Consider the following 19,530-nt stretch of genomic DNA (forward strand, 5'->3'; position numbering starts at 1 on the left):
TGTTTTCCATATGGCTTCATGAGTTTGTACTCACAGAAGCTGTGTGTACGCTCGCTTTTGTCCACATCCTTTCCAACACTTGTTACTTCCTGTCTTGTTTATTATAGCCATTCTGATGGGCATGAGGTGATATCTCATTGTAGTTTTGATTTGCATTTCCTTGATAATTGGTGATGCTGAATATCTTTTCACGTGCCTGTTGGCCATCTGTGCATCTATATAATTGCTATTTTAAATAGAATATATTGCTGCCTGAGTAAAAGACTATTTTCTTAACCTTCTTTTCATCTAGGTGAGACTATGTGACTAATTCTGGCCAAAGAAGTGAAAGTAGGATTTTTCAATGGGTCTTCCAGTAAGACTTCTTAAAAGGGAGGGAATTATCCTTTCTTCCTTCTTTTCTTTCCCTGTTAGAAACGTCTTTATTAAATGTGTTCTTAACAAATTTACTGCATACATTACAGAGTAGATATTACTTTCATTAACTGAAAAATCACTGAGCTGAGTGCATCTTGCAAGTAGCTTGTTAGGAATATCCTTATGAGAGGAGGGTTTTTAATTTTTGTTTATTTTATTTTATCTTTTTATTGAAGTAACATTGATTTGAAACATTATATAAATTTCAAATGTGCATTATTGTATTTCAATGTCTGCATAGACTACCTTGTGTTCACCACCCAAAGTCTAATTGCCATCCACCACCGTACACGTGTGCCCTTTTACGCCTCTCACCCTCCCCTTTCCCCTCTTTCCCTCTGGTAATCTATTCTCTGTGTCTATGCGTTTGTTTGTTCTTTCTTTTTTTTTTTTACCTTCCACATATGAGTGAAATCATATGACATCTCTCTGACTTATTTCACTTAGCATAGTACCCTCAATGCCCATCTAAGTTGTTGCAAATGGGAAGATTTCATCCTTTTCTATAGCTAAGTAGAATTCCATTGTATGTATGCATACATATATAGAATATACATAGTGGCTGAACCAATTTACATTCCCACCATCAGTGTATGAGAGTTCTCTTTTCCCTACCACCTCTCCAACATTTGTTATTTCTTATCTTTTTAATGATAGCCATTCTGATGAGTGTGAGGTGATATCTCATTGTGGTTTTGATTTTCATTTTCCTAATAATTACCGATTTTGAACACCTTTTCTTTGGAAAAATGTCTGTTCAGATCTTCTGCCCATTTTTTAACTGGGTTGTTTGTGTTTTTGTTCTTGAGTTGTATGAGCTATTTATAAATTTTTGGTATTGACTACTTATTGGATATATGATTTGTAAGTTTCTTCTCCCAGTTGGCAGGGTGTGCTTTCATTTTGTTGAGGGCTTCCTTTGCTGTGAGGAAACTTGTTAGTTTGATGTAGCCCCATTTGTTTATTTTTTTATTTTGTTTCCTTTACCTGAGGAGGCATAGTCTAAAAGATACTGCTAAGACTGATGTCAAAGAGAGTACTGCCTATGTTTTCTTATAAGACTTTTGCGGTTTTAGATCTTGCATTGAAGTCTTTAATCCACTTTGAGTTAATTTTGGTGTATGGTGTATGGTGTATGGTGTAAGATAATGGTCTACTTTCATTCTTTTGCTTGTGGCTGTCCAGTTTTCCCAACACCATTTATTGAAGAGACTTTCCCTTCTCCATTGTATGTTCTTGGCTCCTTTGTGGAAAATCAGCTGTCCGTAAATGTGTGGGTTTATTTCTGGGCTTTCAATTCTATTCCATTGATCTGTGTATCTTTTTTTGTGTCAGTATCGTGGTATTTTGATTACTGTAGCTTTGTAGTATATTTTGAAATCAGGGAGTGTGATACCTCCAGCTTTGTTCTTTTTTCTCAGGATTGCTTTGGCTATTTGGGGTCTTTTGTTGTTCCATACACATTTTAGGATTCTTTGTTCTATTTTCACAAAAATGTCATTGAGATTTTGATAGAGATTGCGTTGAATCTGTAGATTCCTTTAGGTAATACTGGCATTTCAACTATTTTAATTCTTCCAATCCATGAATATGGAATATCTTCCCATTTCTTTTGTCTCCTTAGATTTCTTTCAACGATGTCTTATAGTTTTCAGTGTATAGGTTTTTCATCTCCTTGGTTAAGTTTATTCCTAGGTATTTTATTCTTTTTATTGTGATTGTAAATGCTATTGTATTCTTGATTTCTCTTTCCACTAGTATGTTATCAGTGTATAAAAACACAACTGACTTTTGTATGTTGATTCCTTTCTTCCTTCTTAATGCTTGAGAGTTATGTGTAACAGCTGGAGTTCCAACAACCATTTTGGACTACAAGTTGACCTTAAGGGTGGTAGTGACTTGTGAAGATGATAGAGCAAAAAGATAAAGGTTTTCCACTCACTTTATCCATGAGTAGAGACAGTTTTTTTTTTTTTCATTCTCTGTGTCTTTTAATTCTTTTTCTTCTCTTACTCCATAGGCTGGGCACTAATATATAATATGTAATAGAAATGGTGACACGGGCACTATTCTTTCATCATTACTTTAAGGGGAATATGTGTCACTATTAAGAATGATGATTTTGAGTGTGTTAGATACTGTTTATCAGATTAAGAAAATTTCCTCTAGTCCTTGTTTGCTGGTAAGTTTTATAATTAATGCAGGTTAAAGTTTATCAACTGACTTCTGATTCTATTAAGATGAAAAAATAGTTTGTTTTGATGAGGTAAATTATAATTCTTGATTTTTTTAATGTCAAACTATTTTTTCATTCTTGAGATACACCCAACTCTTTTACATATTGCTGGATTCTGTTTACTAGTATTTTCTTGAGGATTTTTTCATCTATTTTCATGAGGGAAATTAGCCTATATTTTTTCTTTCTCATAATATTTGGTGTTGAAATCTAAGTTAAAGTAGCCCTTAGAATTAGTAAGAGAATATTTTACATTTAAAAAATTCTCTTGGTGAGTTATAAGATTGGAATTATCTGTTCTTTGAGTATTTGGTAGAATTCACCTGTAAATTTATTTGAGCCTGAGTTTTCCTTATGTGAGAATTTAAGAAAATTGTTTATTGAGGTATAATTTATACATAAAAAGTACCATAATTTACAATTTAGTTCAAAAAGTTTTGATGATTGTATATGACTGCAAACCACCAATCCAAACAAGATATAGAAATTATCCCAAATTATCCTAGAAATTTCCCTCATGTTCTTTCCAGTCATTAGTGTACATATCTCCCACTTCCTGCAATTGCTTTCTGGTTTCTATTAGCATAGATTAGATTTGCCTGTTCTTAGACTTCATATGAATGTAATCAAATGGTTCTCTTGCATATGGCTTATTTTGCTTGACATAATGTTTTAAAAAATTCATCCTGGTTATTGTATTTAGCAGTAGGTCCTTCCATTGTAATGTTGAATAATATTCTCCTGTAAGAACATACCACATTTCTTTGATAGACATTTCGGTTATTTTCAGTTTTTGGATATTACAAATAAAGCTCTTTTGTACATTTAAGTGCAGATTTTTTCATAGATGTATGTTTTTACTTCTCTTGGTTAAATATATTGAAGTCACATCATAGGGTAGAGATGTATGTTTAACTTTACTGGAAACTGTCAAATAACTTCCAAAAGTGATTGTACTATTTTATACTTTTGCCAGCATTTTATGAAATTTCAGTTCTTCCTTGCTAGCCCTTAATATTGTCTGCTTTTAAAAAATGATTTTTAGCTATTTTAGTAGATGTAAAATAGTTTCTCAATATGAACTTAATATACGTTTTCCTAATGAGTAATGATGTTGAGAATCTTTTCATGTTACTATTGGTCATCAATAAATCCTTTGTTCAGTGCCTATTCAACTTTTTGGGTATTTAAAAAAATTTTTTTATTGTTGATTTGTAGGAGTTCTCTGTATTAGAAACAAAATTGGTTTTTAAAAACAGTGCTTTTATTTTTGATTTGTAGGACTTTTCATATAATCAAGATACAAAATCTTTAGTAAACATGCATACTCCAAATATTTTTCTAAGTCTTTAGCTTGCCAATTCATTTACTTAATTGTGTATTTAGATGAGAAGTAAATTTTAATTTTGATGGGACTCTATTTTATAAATTGTTTTCTTTGAAGGTTAGTATTGTTGCTTTTTTTTCCTTTTACTAAGAAGTCTCTTATTCCAAAGTTGCAAAGATTTTTGTGTGTGTGTCTTTTCCTAGAAGATTTATGGTTTTAGCTTTTTCATTTAGTTTATGTATTGAGTAATATAATTGTGTTTTTTAATATAGATATTTGGTTGTTATAGCAGCATTTCTTGGACAGGCTTAAAGTTTTTAAGTAGGCTTAACATCTTTGCAAGAATATCTGTAGATTTATCTCTCAATTTTCTATTTTGTTCCATTGATCTTTGCCTATTCTTATTACAATACCATACACTCAACTGTCTATAAGTTTTGAAATCTTGAAAACAGTAGTAAATGTCCTCCAAATCTGTTCTTTCTTTTTAAGAATATTTTGTCAATTCTGGATTTTTTTACTTCTATTATCAGGCATGTATAAGACAGGAATTATCTGCTTACTCAAAATTTGTTAGAAATCATCTGCATAATATTCTACTCATCGTTTGCTTGGAGTTTTAAATGCTTATTTTGATATATGTAATGCTTATTTGCTTATTTATATTTTCTGTTTCTTTTTTGCGCAACTTTTGAAATTTTGTATTTTTCTGAGAATTCATGCATTCAATCTCAGGTTTTAATATATTTATATAAAATTCATTTGTATTTTCTTATTTATTCCACTGTTGTTTTATCTGTAATTATTTTCTACTTATATTATATGTTTTGCGTATTTTTTGTCTTTTATTTCTTTTTTCTCTCTTCTGTTGATAAATCTTGTCAGTGGTCTGCATATCTTAGAAAACTTTTCTCAGAACTGGGCTTTGGTTTGTGTTTATTTTTTGCTGTTTATTTCTAGTCCTATTTCATTTATATCTGAGATTATCTTTATCATTTCTACTTTTCTTTTTGGTTGTTGTTTGTGTGTTCTATCCCTCTTCTCCTGTTGAGTTTAATGCTTAGATTATTTGTTTTTAAGTTTTAAAAAAATTTATTGACAAATTTAAATGTGTAAATTATTCCACAGGTACTAATTATCTGTGTTATGTTTTCACTGTTACTCAATTATAATTATTTCATAGTTTTCTTTGAAATACCATTTTTAAAAAAGTGATTATTTAACATTATGTTATTTACTGACCAGATCAATGAGATTTGGTTTAGCTGTCTTTTATTATTGATTTACAATTTTGTTCCTGCCTGATAAGATGGTGTATACTAAATTGTATCAGTCATTGAGAGTTTATTTTGACTTCGTTTGTCACCAAGTATATGACCAAGTTTTGTCATGTCTGCTTGAAAATAATGAGACATCTGTTTTCTTTTGCATGTGGAATTCTCTGTGTATTTCACAGTTTGAACTTATTAATTTTATTTCTAATATGCCTGCTTATTTTTGTCATTTTTTAAGTTTCTGAGACAAATATGTTAAAATATTATACTATGGTTTCTGATATATTTACATTTGGTATTCCAAAAATGTATGACTAACTGATTTTGGACAAAAGTGCCAAGACAATTCCATGGAGAAAGTGTAGTCTTTTCAACAAATGCAGTTGGAAGAATTGGACATCCATATGCAAAAATAAATTAAAAGTAAGACAAAATGTGTAATAGACTTAAATGTAAAATATAAAACTATCAAAGTTCTAGAAGAAAACATAGGAGAAAGTTTTTGTTATCTTGGGTCTTAGAAAGGACACTAATATTATCAATCATTAAAAAATTTCTAATTTGGACTTCATCAAAATAACAAATGTCTGTTTTTTTTGAACGCACTGTTAAGAAAATGAAAAGACAAGCCACATACTGGGAGAAATGTGTTCAGAATAAATGCATGATAAAGGACTCAACCAGAATATAAAGAACTCTTATAACTCAGTAATAAGGAAGCAAATAAAAAATGGGAAAATGGGGACTGGCCAGGTGGTTAGCAGTTAAGTTTGCACTCTCCATTTTGGTGGCCCGGGGTTGGCCAGTTTGGCTCCTGGACACAGACCTGTGCACTGCTTATCAAGCCATGCTGTCGCAGGCATCTCACACATAAAGTAGAGGAAGGTGGGCACAGATGTTAGCTCAGGGCCAATCTTATTTAAAAAAAAAAAGGAAAATGATTTGAACATATACTTTACCAAAAAAGATCTAGAAATGGCAAACAAGTAGATGAAAAAATACTCAACATCACTAGGAATTAGGAAAATTCATATAAAAATCACAGTGAAATACCACTACACCCCTATGAGAATGGCTGAAAGAAATTTTTTCTGTATAAGGACCATGCACTAAATGATTGTGCCACTGGAGCTCCAGAAATTTTTTTCCTGAATGAGATTATCAAGCACTGGTGAGGATGTTGAGGAACTAGAGACCAACCCCTAGTCTTGTTGTTGATCCTTTGTAGGTAATGTGATATTTTTGTCTATCTGCTAGTATAATTTACTCTTAACTTTGATGTTCAATAATTTTACTATGATGTGCATAGGAGTGATTTTTCTTGAATTTATTTATTTTGAAGTTCACTGAGCTTCTTGAACCTGTGGAGTGATATCTTTCAACAATTTGGGGAAAATTATTGGCCAGTATCCCTTTAAGGATTGCGTCTACCCTTTTCCCTTCTATCTTCTCTCTTTCTGGATTTTCAATTACATATGTGCCAGTTATCAATTCATTGCCTCCTAGCTCCATCTGTACCATTTATCACTTGATCTGTGGTAATGTCAGGAATCACTAAGAATTTTTCCTTTATGGAAACTTGGAGTAGAGACATTTGGTGTATCTCCATGAAACTGACAATCTTGAACCCCCTAGGTCACTCAGATCCTCCCTTATAAGAGGGAATAATGTGCAGTCTGATGTCTGAGGAGAAAAGCCTTCCTCAGTGCCCTCTTGAAACCCTATGATAACCTAACCTAGGAAGATTCTTTGAAAAGTGATATTCATTCTCTCCAAGACCCTCTAAAATGAACCCCTGTTGCTACTAGATCCATAAGTAAGATCAAATTTCAGTGTGCTCAAGGGGCCAAGTACATGCTATGACCCGGGAAGCAATAGCACACAAACAAAAATTAATACAAGCCTTTGCTAATATATTTTGTCAAAAACCTGGATAATGTGTATGGGAATGGAATATAAGCATTCCCAAGGAGGGTAGAATGTAACACTAGATTGTACTGAATTTATCTATGTGGTTGCACTTACTAGAGTTTCCAGATTTAATTAACTTATACAGTTTCTGAGGGTTCAGTGGTCTGAAGTATGTTGAGATCTTCCCTTCAGGTAGAAACAAGTTGCTGAAACTTGTGCCACTTAACTCAACGAAAAGAGGCACAGCACTTGGTGAACTATTTTGGAATTTGGAGTCAGGTTATACCACATTTGAATTTGCTGCTGAGACCTTCCTCAGAGTCACTCATAATGCTGCCAGCTTTGTATGAAGTATAGAACTATAGAAATCTTTGCAGCAAGTTCAGATTGTAGCACAAACCATTCTACCACACTTGCTACTTATGATCCAACAGATACAATGATGACTCAAAGTGTCCATGGCAAATAAGAATGCTGCATGTAATCTCTGGCATGCAAAAATAGAAAACTCTCAATGCTGGCTTCTAGGATTTAGGAAACAATCTATTCCCTCTTCTGCATGTAACTATTCTCCTTTTGAGAAATATTTTTAGCTTGTTATTGGGCCTTCATAGATACTGACTGTCTAGATATTGGACATCAGCTGACCATGCATCCTAAGCTACCTATCATGAACTGGGTGCTGTCTGACCTAACTAGCCATAACACTGGTTACGCATAGCTGCAATATGTCATAAAATGGAAATAGTACTGGATGGTATGAGCAAGCTGCATGAGCAGGTGGCTCAGCCTCCTTCAATGCACACTTCTGTCGCATTGCCTCCTTTCCAGCAATCTATGCCTATGTCTTCTGGACCATTTGACTGAGAAGAAAAATCTCAAGCCTGTTTTACAGATGAATCTGAACAATATGATGGTACTACACAAAAGTGAACAGCTGAAGCACTACACCACCGGTCAGGGTGACCCTGAAAGACAATGGTAAAGAAAATCCTTCTAGTGGGAAGAGTTTTGAGTGGTACTTTTGTTTGTCCCTTATGACTAGAGTAAGAGATGGACAGAAGTAAAAATCGACACTGATTTCTGAGCACTTGTTAATGAATTGGTGAAACGGTCAGGGACTAGAAGGGACAGGATTGCAAGATTTATGATAAGGAAGTCTGGGTAAGAAGTATGTGAATGGAATTCTGTGAATGAACACAGACTGTGAAGATATTTGTGTCCCATGTGTATGTCCACCAAAGGTGTCTTCTGAAGAGGAAGTTCCAAATAATCAGGTGGCTAAAAGAACATGCTATACGGATATCAGTTAGCCTCTTTCCTCAGTTACTCCAGTGCTTGTTTGATTGGCCCATGAGCAAAGTGACACGGTGACAGGCATGGCGTGTATGCATGCACTCAATATAGACCTCCCTTTCTAAGACTGACCTGACTATTGCTGTTGCTGAGTACTTAATTTGTGAACGAAAGAGACCAACACTGAGTCCTAATAGCAGAGACAGCCATCTCCTAGGGGCCAGCCAGTCACCTGGTGGAAGGTGGATTACACTTGACCTTTACTATTACAGAGATGAAAGAGATTTGTCTTCTCTGGAGTAGACACATATTTGGCATATGGATTTGCTTTTCCTGCCCATAATGCTTCTGCCAGTGCCACCATCATGGGCTTACAGAATATCTTATTTATCATCATCCCACAATATCATGTCTGATCAAGAAACTCATTTTACAGCATAGAAGTATAATGATAGACTCATGCTCATGTAATTAACTGGTCTTACCACATATCCCATCACCTAGAAATGGTTGGTCTAATTGGAAAGTGTGTGGTTTATTGAAAGCTTACTTACAGCACTTCTTGGTAGACAACAACCTGAAATGTTGAGATTCTGTCTTAGAAAATGAAATATAATCTTTGAACTAACCATTGTGTGATATTGTCTCCCCCAAAGCCAGGATACATGGGGCTGGTAATCAAGGGGTCGGAGTGGTACTGGTCATCTCACTTTACATCTAATAATACATGCACAAAATTCTTGTTTCTCATCTTGGAAACTCTGAGCTCTGCTTGTTAGGAGTTCTTAGACCCCAAGGAGGGAATATTTCCAACAGGAACACAATACTGGTTCCACTGAATCGGAAGATGAAAATGCCACCTGGCCATTTTGGACTCATTATGCTCTTGAGCAAATGGGTAAAATAAAGGTGGACTACTGGCTGGAGTGATTGGCCCCAATTACCAAGGGCAAGTTGGGTTGCTAGTATGCAATGGAGGCAAAGGAATATGTCTGGAACCCAGAGGATTCTCAGGATGCCTTTAGCTTCTTTCATGTCCAATAGTAAACATTACTTGAAAACTATAGTAAAAATTCCTACCTTAAATCCGTATTTTTATAGTTACATCACTATATCCCCCAATTTATTGTCCTTTACCTTTTCATTATTACATTTATGTATGAGACTACTTTGTGAAGCAGTGTCCAACAATCCCAGTAAACTTTCTTCACCAGGCTATTTCACCTAGTCCAATGCAAACTGGCTCCGGTCTTCTGCTATTATTTTGTGTGTGTGAGGAGGATTGGCCCTGAGCTAACATCTGTTGCCAGTTTTCCTCTTCTTTGCCTGAGGAAGATTGTTGCTGAGCTAACATCTGTGCCAATCTTCCTCTATTTTGTATGTGGTATGCCACCACAGCATGGCTTGACGAGTGGTGTATAGGTCCAGTCCCAGGATCTGAATCCATGAACACTGGGCCACTGAAGCAGAGCATGCAAACTCAACCACTATGCCACTGGACCCAACCCTTCTGCTGTGTTTTTGTGCCAACAGACCCTGGGCTTCCTGGCTCTTAGATTCATAATCCTCTCCTTTGCCTCACACCATTTTAATCAGCATTGGTGATGAAGCAATTCTTCCTTTTAATAATTATCAGGTTTTAGAAACTCATCAAAGCTAATATACATTGAGTGAATCCACTGTGGTCCTTTTACAGTTTGAAGAGTTGCTGGAGCATCAGGATCACCTAATCTCTTACAGGGATACATTAAAATTTTAGTAGATATTTCATCTGTCTTTGCCCTTTTCAATATTTAATTAACTAGGCTCTAGGCAGTCCTCTCTTGATGGCTGTATAATTTCATTTCTAATATTATTTGTGAAGCTAATTTCTTCCCGAAGGGGGAACTCTTCCAGGCTGTTTATTGGAAATGCAGTCCTATATTACTTTTTGAATTTTTAAATATATATCAACACTAATAACTTTGCCCATATTTTCTGCAATACAAAGGAGGGAATGTGACCATTAAAAGAATACTCCATTCGGTTTTTCTCAGAACACCTCCCTCAGGTTCCATTTTCAAATTCATACTTTTAAGAATTAAAAAATTCCTTAGGGCATTTAATTACATTAATAATTAAACACAACTGGGTTCTTAAGATGAAGGAATTTTCAAGGATTTGTGTCTATCTTTATGGAGGGATCTCAATTCAAGAAAGTATTCTTTATGAATCTATTCTTAAAATAAACTCAGAAGTTTTTTCACTTGAATTGTAAAATAAAAGGAAAAGTTATTAAATATATCTCCTGCTTCAGGCAACACCTGAATTTTTCTATCCTTCTAATATATGTTTTATTTGTGTAAAAATTATTAATTTATTTGTTTATTGAAAATTAACACATGGTTCCAAAACTTTAAAAGCTCCAACATGTAGAAAAAAGAAAAATATCTGTATTAAGATTCTGCAGAGAAATAGAACCAATAGTATTTATTTATTGATTCATTATGAAGAATTGGCTCATATGATTATGGAGGCTGCAAAGTCCCTTGGTCTGTCATCTGCAGGCTGGAGATCCAGGAAAACGAGTGGTCTAGTCCAAGTCTGAAGCCCTGAGAATCTGGGCAGTGGATGGTCTAAATCCCAGTTCAAGGACAGAAGAAGACTGATGTTCCAGCTCAAATAAGCAGTCAGGAAGGTGACAAATTCTTCCTCACTCTGCTTTTTGCTCTATTAGACCCACAATGAATTGATGATACCCAACCACATTGGGGAGGGCAATATACTTTACTGAGTCCACCGATTCAAATGCTAATCTTATCTGGTAACCCTCTCACAGACACACCCAGAAATAATGTTGAATGGGCACCCCTGTGGCCCAGTCAACTTCACACGTAAAATTAACTATGACAATACCCACAATCTCACTCTTCAACATACAATTACTTAACTATGTTGTACAATGTATTTTCTTCCAGTGTTGTCTAGTGTATTTTCTTCTTAAAATGACTTTTTAAGTGTCCATGATCATGGTTAAGCTTTTTTTCTTGAAAGTACTGCTACTAGAGATTAAAATGTATATTTCAATATTAAAGGTCTTTTTCATCATTTTATCTCCACTACTTAATTCAATGCTATAGCTATAGCAGAATAAACATTCTTGAGTTTAATAAATGGGCAAAATAAATTTCCAGGATCATCCAGAGTATAGTCTTGCCTAATTCAGTTGTATCACTTGCTGCATAAACAAGATGAGACGTGTTTTCCCAAACAAGTAAAATGACATACTGCATTTTTTATATATTCTTCTAAAACCAGGTGATGACTCTGAATTCTATTTTACATCAGGAGGACATATAACATATATTTCTGCACATGAAGAAACTATATAATTACTAATAGAGAGAGAATAACATTTTATTTGTGGGTCATATATAGTATTCTCTTATTTAACGTATTGTTTCAAGCTCCTATCTTTTACATTGATTGTATGGTTATATGATGGCCATTTTTTATTTTTACAAGATCTGTACTTGGAATGGCTAAAGAAACCTAAAACAGGTTAAGAGTAAAAAATTATTAATTACTTAAAATTTTATAACTGGAAAAAGCTTATATGTTGTCATTTTCAACATCACCATCTTAACAAAGGGAGAGGAGGCTTATTTGCTGCCAAATGCTGAAAAAGAGAAAGCATGATAATGAATGGATCCCTAGCTAACTTTAAACAACATCCTTAGTGTTGGCCAGTAATCCTAGAAAATAAGGATTTTTTTTTAATAAAGGATTTTTAAAGTTCACAGAAAAAACATGCACCTCTGAAATGTACACCACACGTGCACACACACAAACACAGCTACTTTTTAGTACATTTCAAGAATGAAGCAAATAGTCAAATATGGTTGTACCGCCCTGTTATGAATTTGTCACGTTCACTTTATTAAGCGGAGTTCAGGGTGCCAGATGGTGAGCTGTGGTTCAACAACAGGCCACAAGAAGAACTGAAATAGAGAAATTTATTGCTCACAGATCCTGGAGGAAGTACCTGGCATGCCTTGAGGAGACACATGGGAGGTCAAGGCAGAGTACAGACAGAGAGAGGCAGGACCTGGGATACATGCCTTCATTAAGGTCCATTGGTGGAGTGTTTTGGGATTCCAGATTGGTCAATTCAAACAAAAAGACTGAGGGTTTTTTAAGTTACATGGAGGCCTTATCTAAGGGGTGCATAAGAGGAAGGCGCTGTGAAGTGGGGGAAACATGAGTACTAAGGCTGTTGGGGAAGTCATATCAGAAATTCACATTTGATTCTGCAGGTTGCTATCTAGAGCACGTGTTTGAAGGACTAGTGTCAGTTTAAGGCCCCTGCAGACTGCTTGGCCAAATAAAATGGAAGTCATGGCAGGAATACTATGGAGCAGCTTACCTAAATTCTTGACACACTCAAAATGACGGAAAAAAAGACACACAGATCAATGGAATAGAATTGAAAGCCCAGAAATAAAACCACACATGTATGGCCAGCTAATCTTTGACAAATGAGCCAAGAATATACAGTGGAGAAAGGAAAGTCTCTTTAAAAAATGGTGTTGGGAAAACTGGACAGCCATGTGTAAAAGAATGAAAGTGGACTGTTATCTTATACCATAAGCAAAAGTTAACTCAAAATGGGTTGAAGAATTGAATGTAAGACCTGAAACCATAAAACTCCTAGAAGAAAATATAGGCAGTGCCCTCTTTGACATCAATCTTTGCAGCATCTATTTGAATACCATGTCTAGTCATGGAAGGGAAACAAAGGAAAAAATAAACAAATAGGACTACATCAGACTAAAGAGCTTCTGCCAGGCAAAGGAAACCATGGACAAAACGAAAAGACAACCCACCAACTGGGAGAAAATATTGGCAAATCGAGTGTCTGACAAGCAGTTAATTTCCAAAATATATAAAGAACTCATACAATTCAACAACAAAAAAATGAACAACTTGATCAAAAAATGGGCAGAGAGTATGAACATTTTTCCAGAAAAGATACACAGATGGGCAGCAGGCACATGAAAAGAAGTTCAATATCACTAGTTATTAGAGAAATGCAAATCAAAACTACAATGAGATATCACCTCACACTCATCAGAATGGCTGTAATTAGCAAGCCAAGAAATAACAAATGTTGGAGAGGATATGGAGAAAAGGGAACCTTCATACACTACTGGTGGGGATGCAAACTGGTGCAACCACTATGGAAAGCAGTATGAAGATTTCTCAGAAAATTAAAAATATAAATACCATACAATCTAGTTATCTCACTACTGGGTATTTATCCGAACAACATGAAATCAACAATTCAAAGTCATAGCATTATTCACAATAGCCAAGATGTAGAAGCAACCCAAGTGCCCATCAGCAGAAGAACGAACAAAGAAGATGTGGTACATATACATACAGTGGAATAATAATTGGCCATAAAAAAGACAAAACTGTGCCATTTGTGACAACACGGATGGACTTTGAGGGTATTATGCTAAGAGAAATAAGTGAAATAAGCCAGACAGAGAAAGATGAACACCATATGATTTCACTTACATATGGAAGATAAACAAACACATGGACAAAGAGAACACATTAGTGGCTAGCAGAGTGGAATGGGGTGGGGAGACAGTGAAACAGATAAAGGAGCACCTTTGTGTGATAATAGGTAGAAACCAGCATATTAATGGTGAACACAATGCAGTCTATACAAAAACTGAAATATGATAACATACATCTGAAATTTACACAATGTTATAAGCCAATATGATCTCAATAAAAATAAATAAATAAATAAATAATTTGGTATATTTCGTTGCAGTCCTCGAGAGCTTGTGATGCAATTGGGATGTATGTTTATAGTTGTTTCTACTGAATAATTTATTACAACTGAAGGAGAAAGAAGGAATATGTGAGAATTAGCTGGTAAGTGGAAGGATCAATGAACTCATTACATAAAACAGTGGTTCCCTGGTTGGGATAGCCTTCATCCATAGTTGGAAGGATATAACTTATCTAGCAAGTGTATATTGTTCAAAATTTCTACACGCTATTTTGAAATGCTCCCCCTTTCCATCCCCCATATTGAAAAACAGTAGTTTAAAACATCTAGTCATAGTTGAGTACAGGAAAAGTAAAAAGTAAAGGATTTTCCAGGTGTCCCATAATTTGTGACAAGTAGTTCCCATTTTCCAAGTAACTCAATTAATTAGAATCAATGTAGAAACAAACGTTATGATCTGCTATTATGACAATGTTGAACAGAATAATAATAACAATCAATTTCAAAGTAAAACCTTATATTTACATTATTTTTCAGAGTTTATGAAGTCTTTTTATATTTTCAGTTTCAAGACTGGTTCAGCCTGGGGCCACCCCTACTTGAGTACCCAAATCATGTTTAAGTTATTTGTTTAGGAATTTTTTTTCTGTATTAATGATACCAGAATGGGGCTTTTGAGTAACATGAGAATTCATTAAAAAATTAAAACAGCAGAAAGTGACAGCTATATTCATCTTTACCTAATAAGGATTTAAATGAAAACAATAATAACTAATTAAAATATATATTTCCCAAATATTTTGCTGCTTTTCATCAGTCCTTCATATTCCAGGACTTACAAATTCTTCTAATTGCAAATGATGAAAGATAGAGTTTAGGATTTAGTATTGGCTTTAAAAAAAACCTACTGTGTCCTGTTCTTTATTTTTACTTTCTTGGATCATTAACTCCACCAATGTAGCTTTGTTAAGCACAACAATGGGACTGAAAGATGTCCACATCCTAATTCCCAGAATCTGTGAATATGTTACTTTACTTGGCAAAAGGGACTTTGCAGATGTAATTCAGGATATTGACCCAAGTTGATGATATTATCCTAGATTATTTGGACAGGCCCAATCCAACCAAATGAGTGTTCCTTAAAAGGGAAGAACTTTTTCCAGTTGAGTCAGAGAGGAGATGAAAGGAGAAGGAGGAGAGATTTGAAACACAGAGAGACTTGCCCACTGTTGTTAGCTTTGAAGGCGGAGGAAGGGTGGCCAAGAGCCAAGGACAGCAGCACCTTCTAGAAACTGGAACCGGCCTTTGGCTGATAGCCAGCAATAAAATAGGACCTTGGTCATACAACTTCAAGGAAGTGAACTCTGTCAACAACCCTAATGAGCAGGAAGTGGATTTTCCCCTAGAGTCTCTAAAAAGGAAAGCAGCCTGATGATTTTAGCCTGCTAAGACCTGTGTTGGGTTTCTGACCTAAAGATCTATAAAATAATAAGTTTATATTGTTTTAAGATGCTAAATTTGCTATGGTAGAATAGGGAACTTGTAACTTTCCACCTTAATTAGTGTCTGATGATGAGTACAGAGAGGAAAATTACATGACCGATTCATCCCTGCTGATATTCTTCTATCTTATTTTGACCTTTAAACATTTGTCCACTGCATTATCTTATGATGGACTATGCCTTTATATAATATTCTGAATCTATTCTTAAGATAGCGCTTTCTCTACCTGCTCTCCCACAATAGATTCCATGCCTGTTCTTAAGGTCTCCATCTTTGTCCATGTAACTAGAAGGTCATTGACCACATTAACAATACATTTTTTTGATCTCAGAGATGCCTATTGTCTTCTCTCTGTTCCTACGCTCTCTTTTTAGAGTGCTTTTCTTTACAGCACCTGCTCAGTAGCTGTTTACCTTTTTTTGTTTTATTTGCTTTATTGCTCAGAGGGCAATTTACCTCCTTGCCAAACTTTTCCTCTTACAAATAAGTGAATCAGAAGAGGAATCTCACTCCAGTCGGACAAATCAGAGCCTCCTTCCAGGAATTTGGATTTTGAACTCAGATAATTTTAAATATATATCTATATAAATTTCATATATATCAGTATATTTAAATATTGAATATATATCTATGATTGAATACATATATATATATATATATATATAGTGACTGATTGAAGCAGCCATTATCTTCCATGTGCACTGAGAAGTGGAGAGAAATAACCTGCAGAGAAAGAAACACGAATCAGGTATCTATTAGTTTGCTGTGGCTGTTATAACAAATTACCACAAACTTGATGGTTTAAAATGACACTAATGTATTCTATTACAGTTCTGGAGGCCAGAAATCCAAAATCAGTTCCACTGGGCCTAACCCTAGGTGTCAACCAGGCTGTGCCAGAGGCTTTAGGGGAGAAAGAATCCATTTTCTTGCCTTTTCAAGCTTTTAGAGGTGCATTCCTTGGCTTATGGCCCCTTCTTCTATTTTCAAAGCTAGCAGCACAGCATCTTCAATCCTTCTCTGCTTCCATCATCACATTATCTTCCTTTGTATGGTAAAATCTCCCTCTACCTCTCTCAAATAATGACACTTGGGTTTACAATTAGGACTCACTTGGATAATCCAAGATAATCTTCCTATCCCAAGATCTTTAACTTAATCACACCTGCAAAATCCCTTTCCCATATTATGTTACTTACATTCATAGGTTTCAGGGATTAGGACCTGGATGTCTTTGGGGGTCATAATTCAGCCTAACACAAGATATATGGATAAAAAGAGTAATGCAGAGACTGTATGACCCTAGAGAGAGCTGGAGAGAGATGAGATTCAGAAGGAAGACAGTGCATGCCTTGATTCCTTAAGAATTTCTCCTTCTTGATTCTAGTTCCTCTGAAGATCTTGTTGTTTCTTATTTTCTGGCATTCCATGTAGCACTCTTGATTATTATTATAATAAGTACTCATTTTACATAAGCTAGCTTGATTAGTTTTCTGCTTTTATTTTCCTCCAACCAAATAAATCCTAGGATACTTATTCTTCTGTATGTGATGGTCACATTGGCCAGTTGCCACAGATGATCAGTCTAGACTCATGGTCAGTTATGGCCTCTGAATAATTGGTTTTCCTTTCAAACCAATTGCCTCTCACAGTCTATTCTGAGTGCATCCCAGTCTGCCCTGATCTGCAGGTCTTCCAGAATGTTAGGGCAGGCATGGAACACTTCTGGTTTCAGAAAAAGTAGATAACTTTCAGGTTAACTTCTGTTTCCCCTCTTAAGTTTTTTCCCATTCTACACTTCATGATAAAGTGAGGTGCTAAAATAGACTAGAGTTCACCTATTCTAAATTTCTGCCACTCACCAGTGGTGTAGTTTGGGGTAAGATGCTTAACTTCTGTGAATCTCCATTTTCTCATCTGTAAAATGGAGATATCATCAGCTAATCAAGCTTGTCAAGAGGATTAAGTGAGATATATATGTAAATATTTAAGTACATTGTACAAACTCTGAATATGTTACTCCTCTTCCCTGTTTTTCTTCTTCTTCTCCTCCTCTTCCTTCCTCTTCTTCTTTTTCTTCCTCTCCTCCTTTTACTTCTTCCTCTCCTCCTCCTCCTCCTTATTCTTCTTATCCACAATATTTAGCTGTCAGGAATGAAGCCAGTCATCTTGCAACAACTAAAAAGACCCAGTAAGATGTGTTCACTCTTAATTACATGTGGTTGCATTTCTTAGATTATCTTGGTTAAGCCTACAAAAACAAAAAGAAAAAAAGAAAGCACAAACTATATTCCCCATTTTACCAATGAGAAAACTAGCATTCAGATAGGCTAAGTGTAACCTGATAAGAAAGAAAGTGATAGAGCCAGGATTAAAATTCAAGTTTTCTGGCTTTAGTATTTTTCATTTATCTATGATATTTTTTTTGTGTGAGACAGTCTAGTAATAGAGTTCAGAACATGTCGTTTTTACTATGGCTGAATTGTCTCCTCTGGACCTTGACTAGAAAGGTCTGAAGTGGCATGAAGCCTTTCATATCTTCCTACATATCTTTGATTTTTGATCTTCAAGCGTGCCTTTCTCCACATTGAATCCAAGAGTGGAAAATAATCATTCTTAGAAACAAACTTTCAAGTTCTCTTGTGCAATAAGGACACAATTTTGTTGACTGCGTCTCTCAAAACTTCCTTTACCTTTTCATTCCTGAGACTATAAATGAAGGGGTTCAGAAGAGGGGTCACCATTATGGTGAGTACAGCCGTTACTTTGTCAAAATCCAGGGAATGACTCTGACTGGGCCTCACATACATGAAGATGTTGCTCCCATAGGCAATGGAGACAACAGTGATGTGAGAAGCACAGGTGGAAAAGGCCTTCTGACGTCCTTGGACTGAAGGGATGCTCAAGATGGTAGAAACGATGTAGGTGTAGGATACGGTAGTGAACACCAGTGAACTCAGGAGGATGAAGGAAGACAAGAGGAAGCTTATCATCTCAATGAAATGAGTGTCTATGCAGGCTACGTGAAGCAGAGGGGCGAGGTCACAGAAGAAGTGACTAATTTCCTTATAACAGAAAGGCAATCTGGACACCACAATAACTGGGCAGATCACTGACAGGAAGGCCCCCACCCAGCAGCCCAGAACCAGCAGGAGACAGACCCTGCTGTTCATGATGATGGTGTAGCGGAGGGGGTTACAGATGGCCACGTAGCGGTCAAAGGACATCACTGCCAAGAGGATAAACTCTACTGTCCCCAGGAAAAAAAAGAAGGATATTTGGGTGATGCAGCCAGCAAAAGATATGGTCTTCTTCTCCTCTAGGAGACAGGCTAACAGTTTTGGGGTAACTGAGGTAGTGTATAAAATGTCCAAAAATGACAAATTGCTGAGGAAGAAGTACATGGGGGTTTGGAGGCGATTATCAGCCCATATTAGGGAAATGATGACAATATTTCCTGTTAGAGTAAGCATGTAAGTAAACAAGAGGACCACAAAGAGGGAAATCTGAAGCTTCTGGAGAACTGGGAAGGCAGTCAGGGTAAATTCAGTCACTGTGGTCTGATTTTGCATATTCATTGCATGCAATGTCTAGTGGGCAGCACGTGTCTGAAAAAATAGAGATGAAAATCAGCCTATAAGTTTTCAACTGTCAATATCAGTGATAAAAACAAGTAGGAAAAGCTTTGAATGAAGAGACAAGAGTGATTTGTTTTCACCCTGTCTCTGACCCTAATAAATGTAGGACCTTGCATAAATTACATGACTTCGTCTAATCT

At 35.6% G+C, this 19,530-nt stretch overlaps 2 protein-coding genes across 3 annotated transcripts in view; both read right to left on the minus strand.

Annotated features, from left to right (window-relative positions):
- The window catches only part of OR6M1 (olfactory receptor family 6 subfamily M member 1), an 86,768-nt gene that overhangs the window by 25,718 nt on the left and 41,520 nt on the right, over nt 1-19,530 (minus strand). Inside the window, exons 3-4 of one of the 2 annotated variants that reach the window (XM_070623332.1) lie at nt 17,748-18,003; nt 17,615-17,669 (exon numbers count right to left, since the gene is read on the minus strand). The gene's annotated coding sequence lies outside the window, so the exon portion shown is untranslated. The remainder of the gene's footprint in view (nt 1-17,614; nt 17,670-17,747; nt 18,004-19,530) is intronic. The other variant, XM_070623333.1, reaches the window with a different exon arrangement.
- LOC103550029 (olfactory receptor 6M1-like) lies at nt 18,383-19,330 on the minus strand. The gene has a single exon (XM_008518754.2). The coding sequence runs from the start codon at nt 19,328-19,330 to the stop codon at nt 18,383-18,385; it is 948 nt and encodes a 315-aa protein (XP_008516976.2).

The sequence above is a fragment of the Equus przewalskii genome, chromosome 6 (assembly GCF_037783145.1).
Source record: "Equus przewalskii isolate Varuska chromosome 6, EquPr2, whole genome shotgun sequence".
Lineage (NCBI taxonomy): Eukaryota > Metazoa > Chordata > Mammalia > Perissodactyla > Equidae > Equus > Equus przewalskii.

Excerpts from the sequence above, each read along its gene's own strand:
- LOC103550029 (XM_008518754.2), bottom strand. The coding sequence starts at position 19,330 with ATGAATATGCAAAATCAGACCACAGTGACTGAATTTACCCTGACTGCC.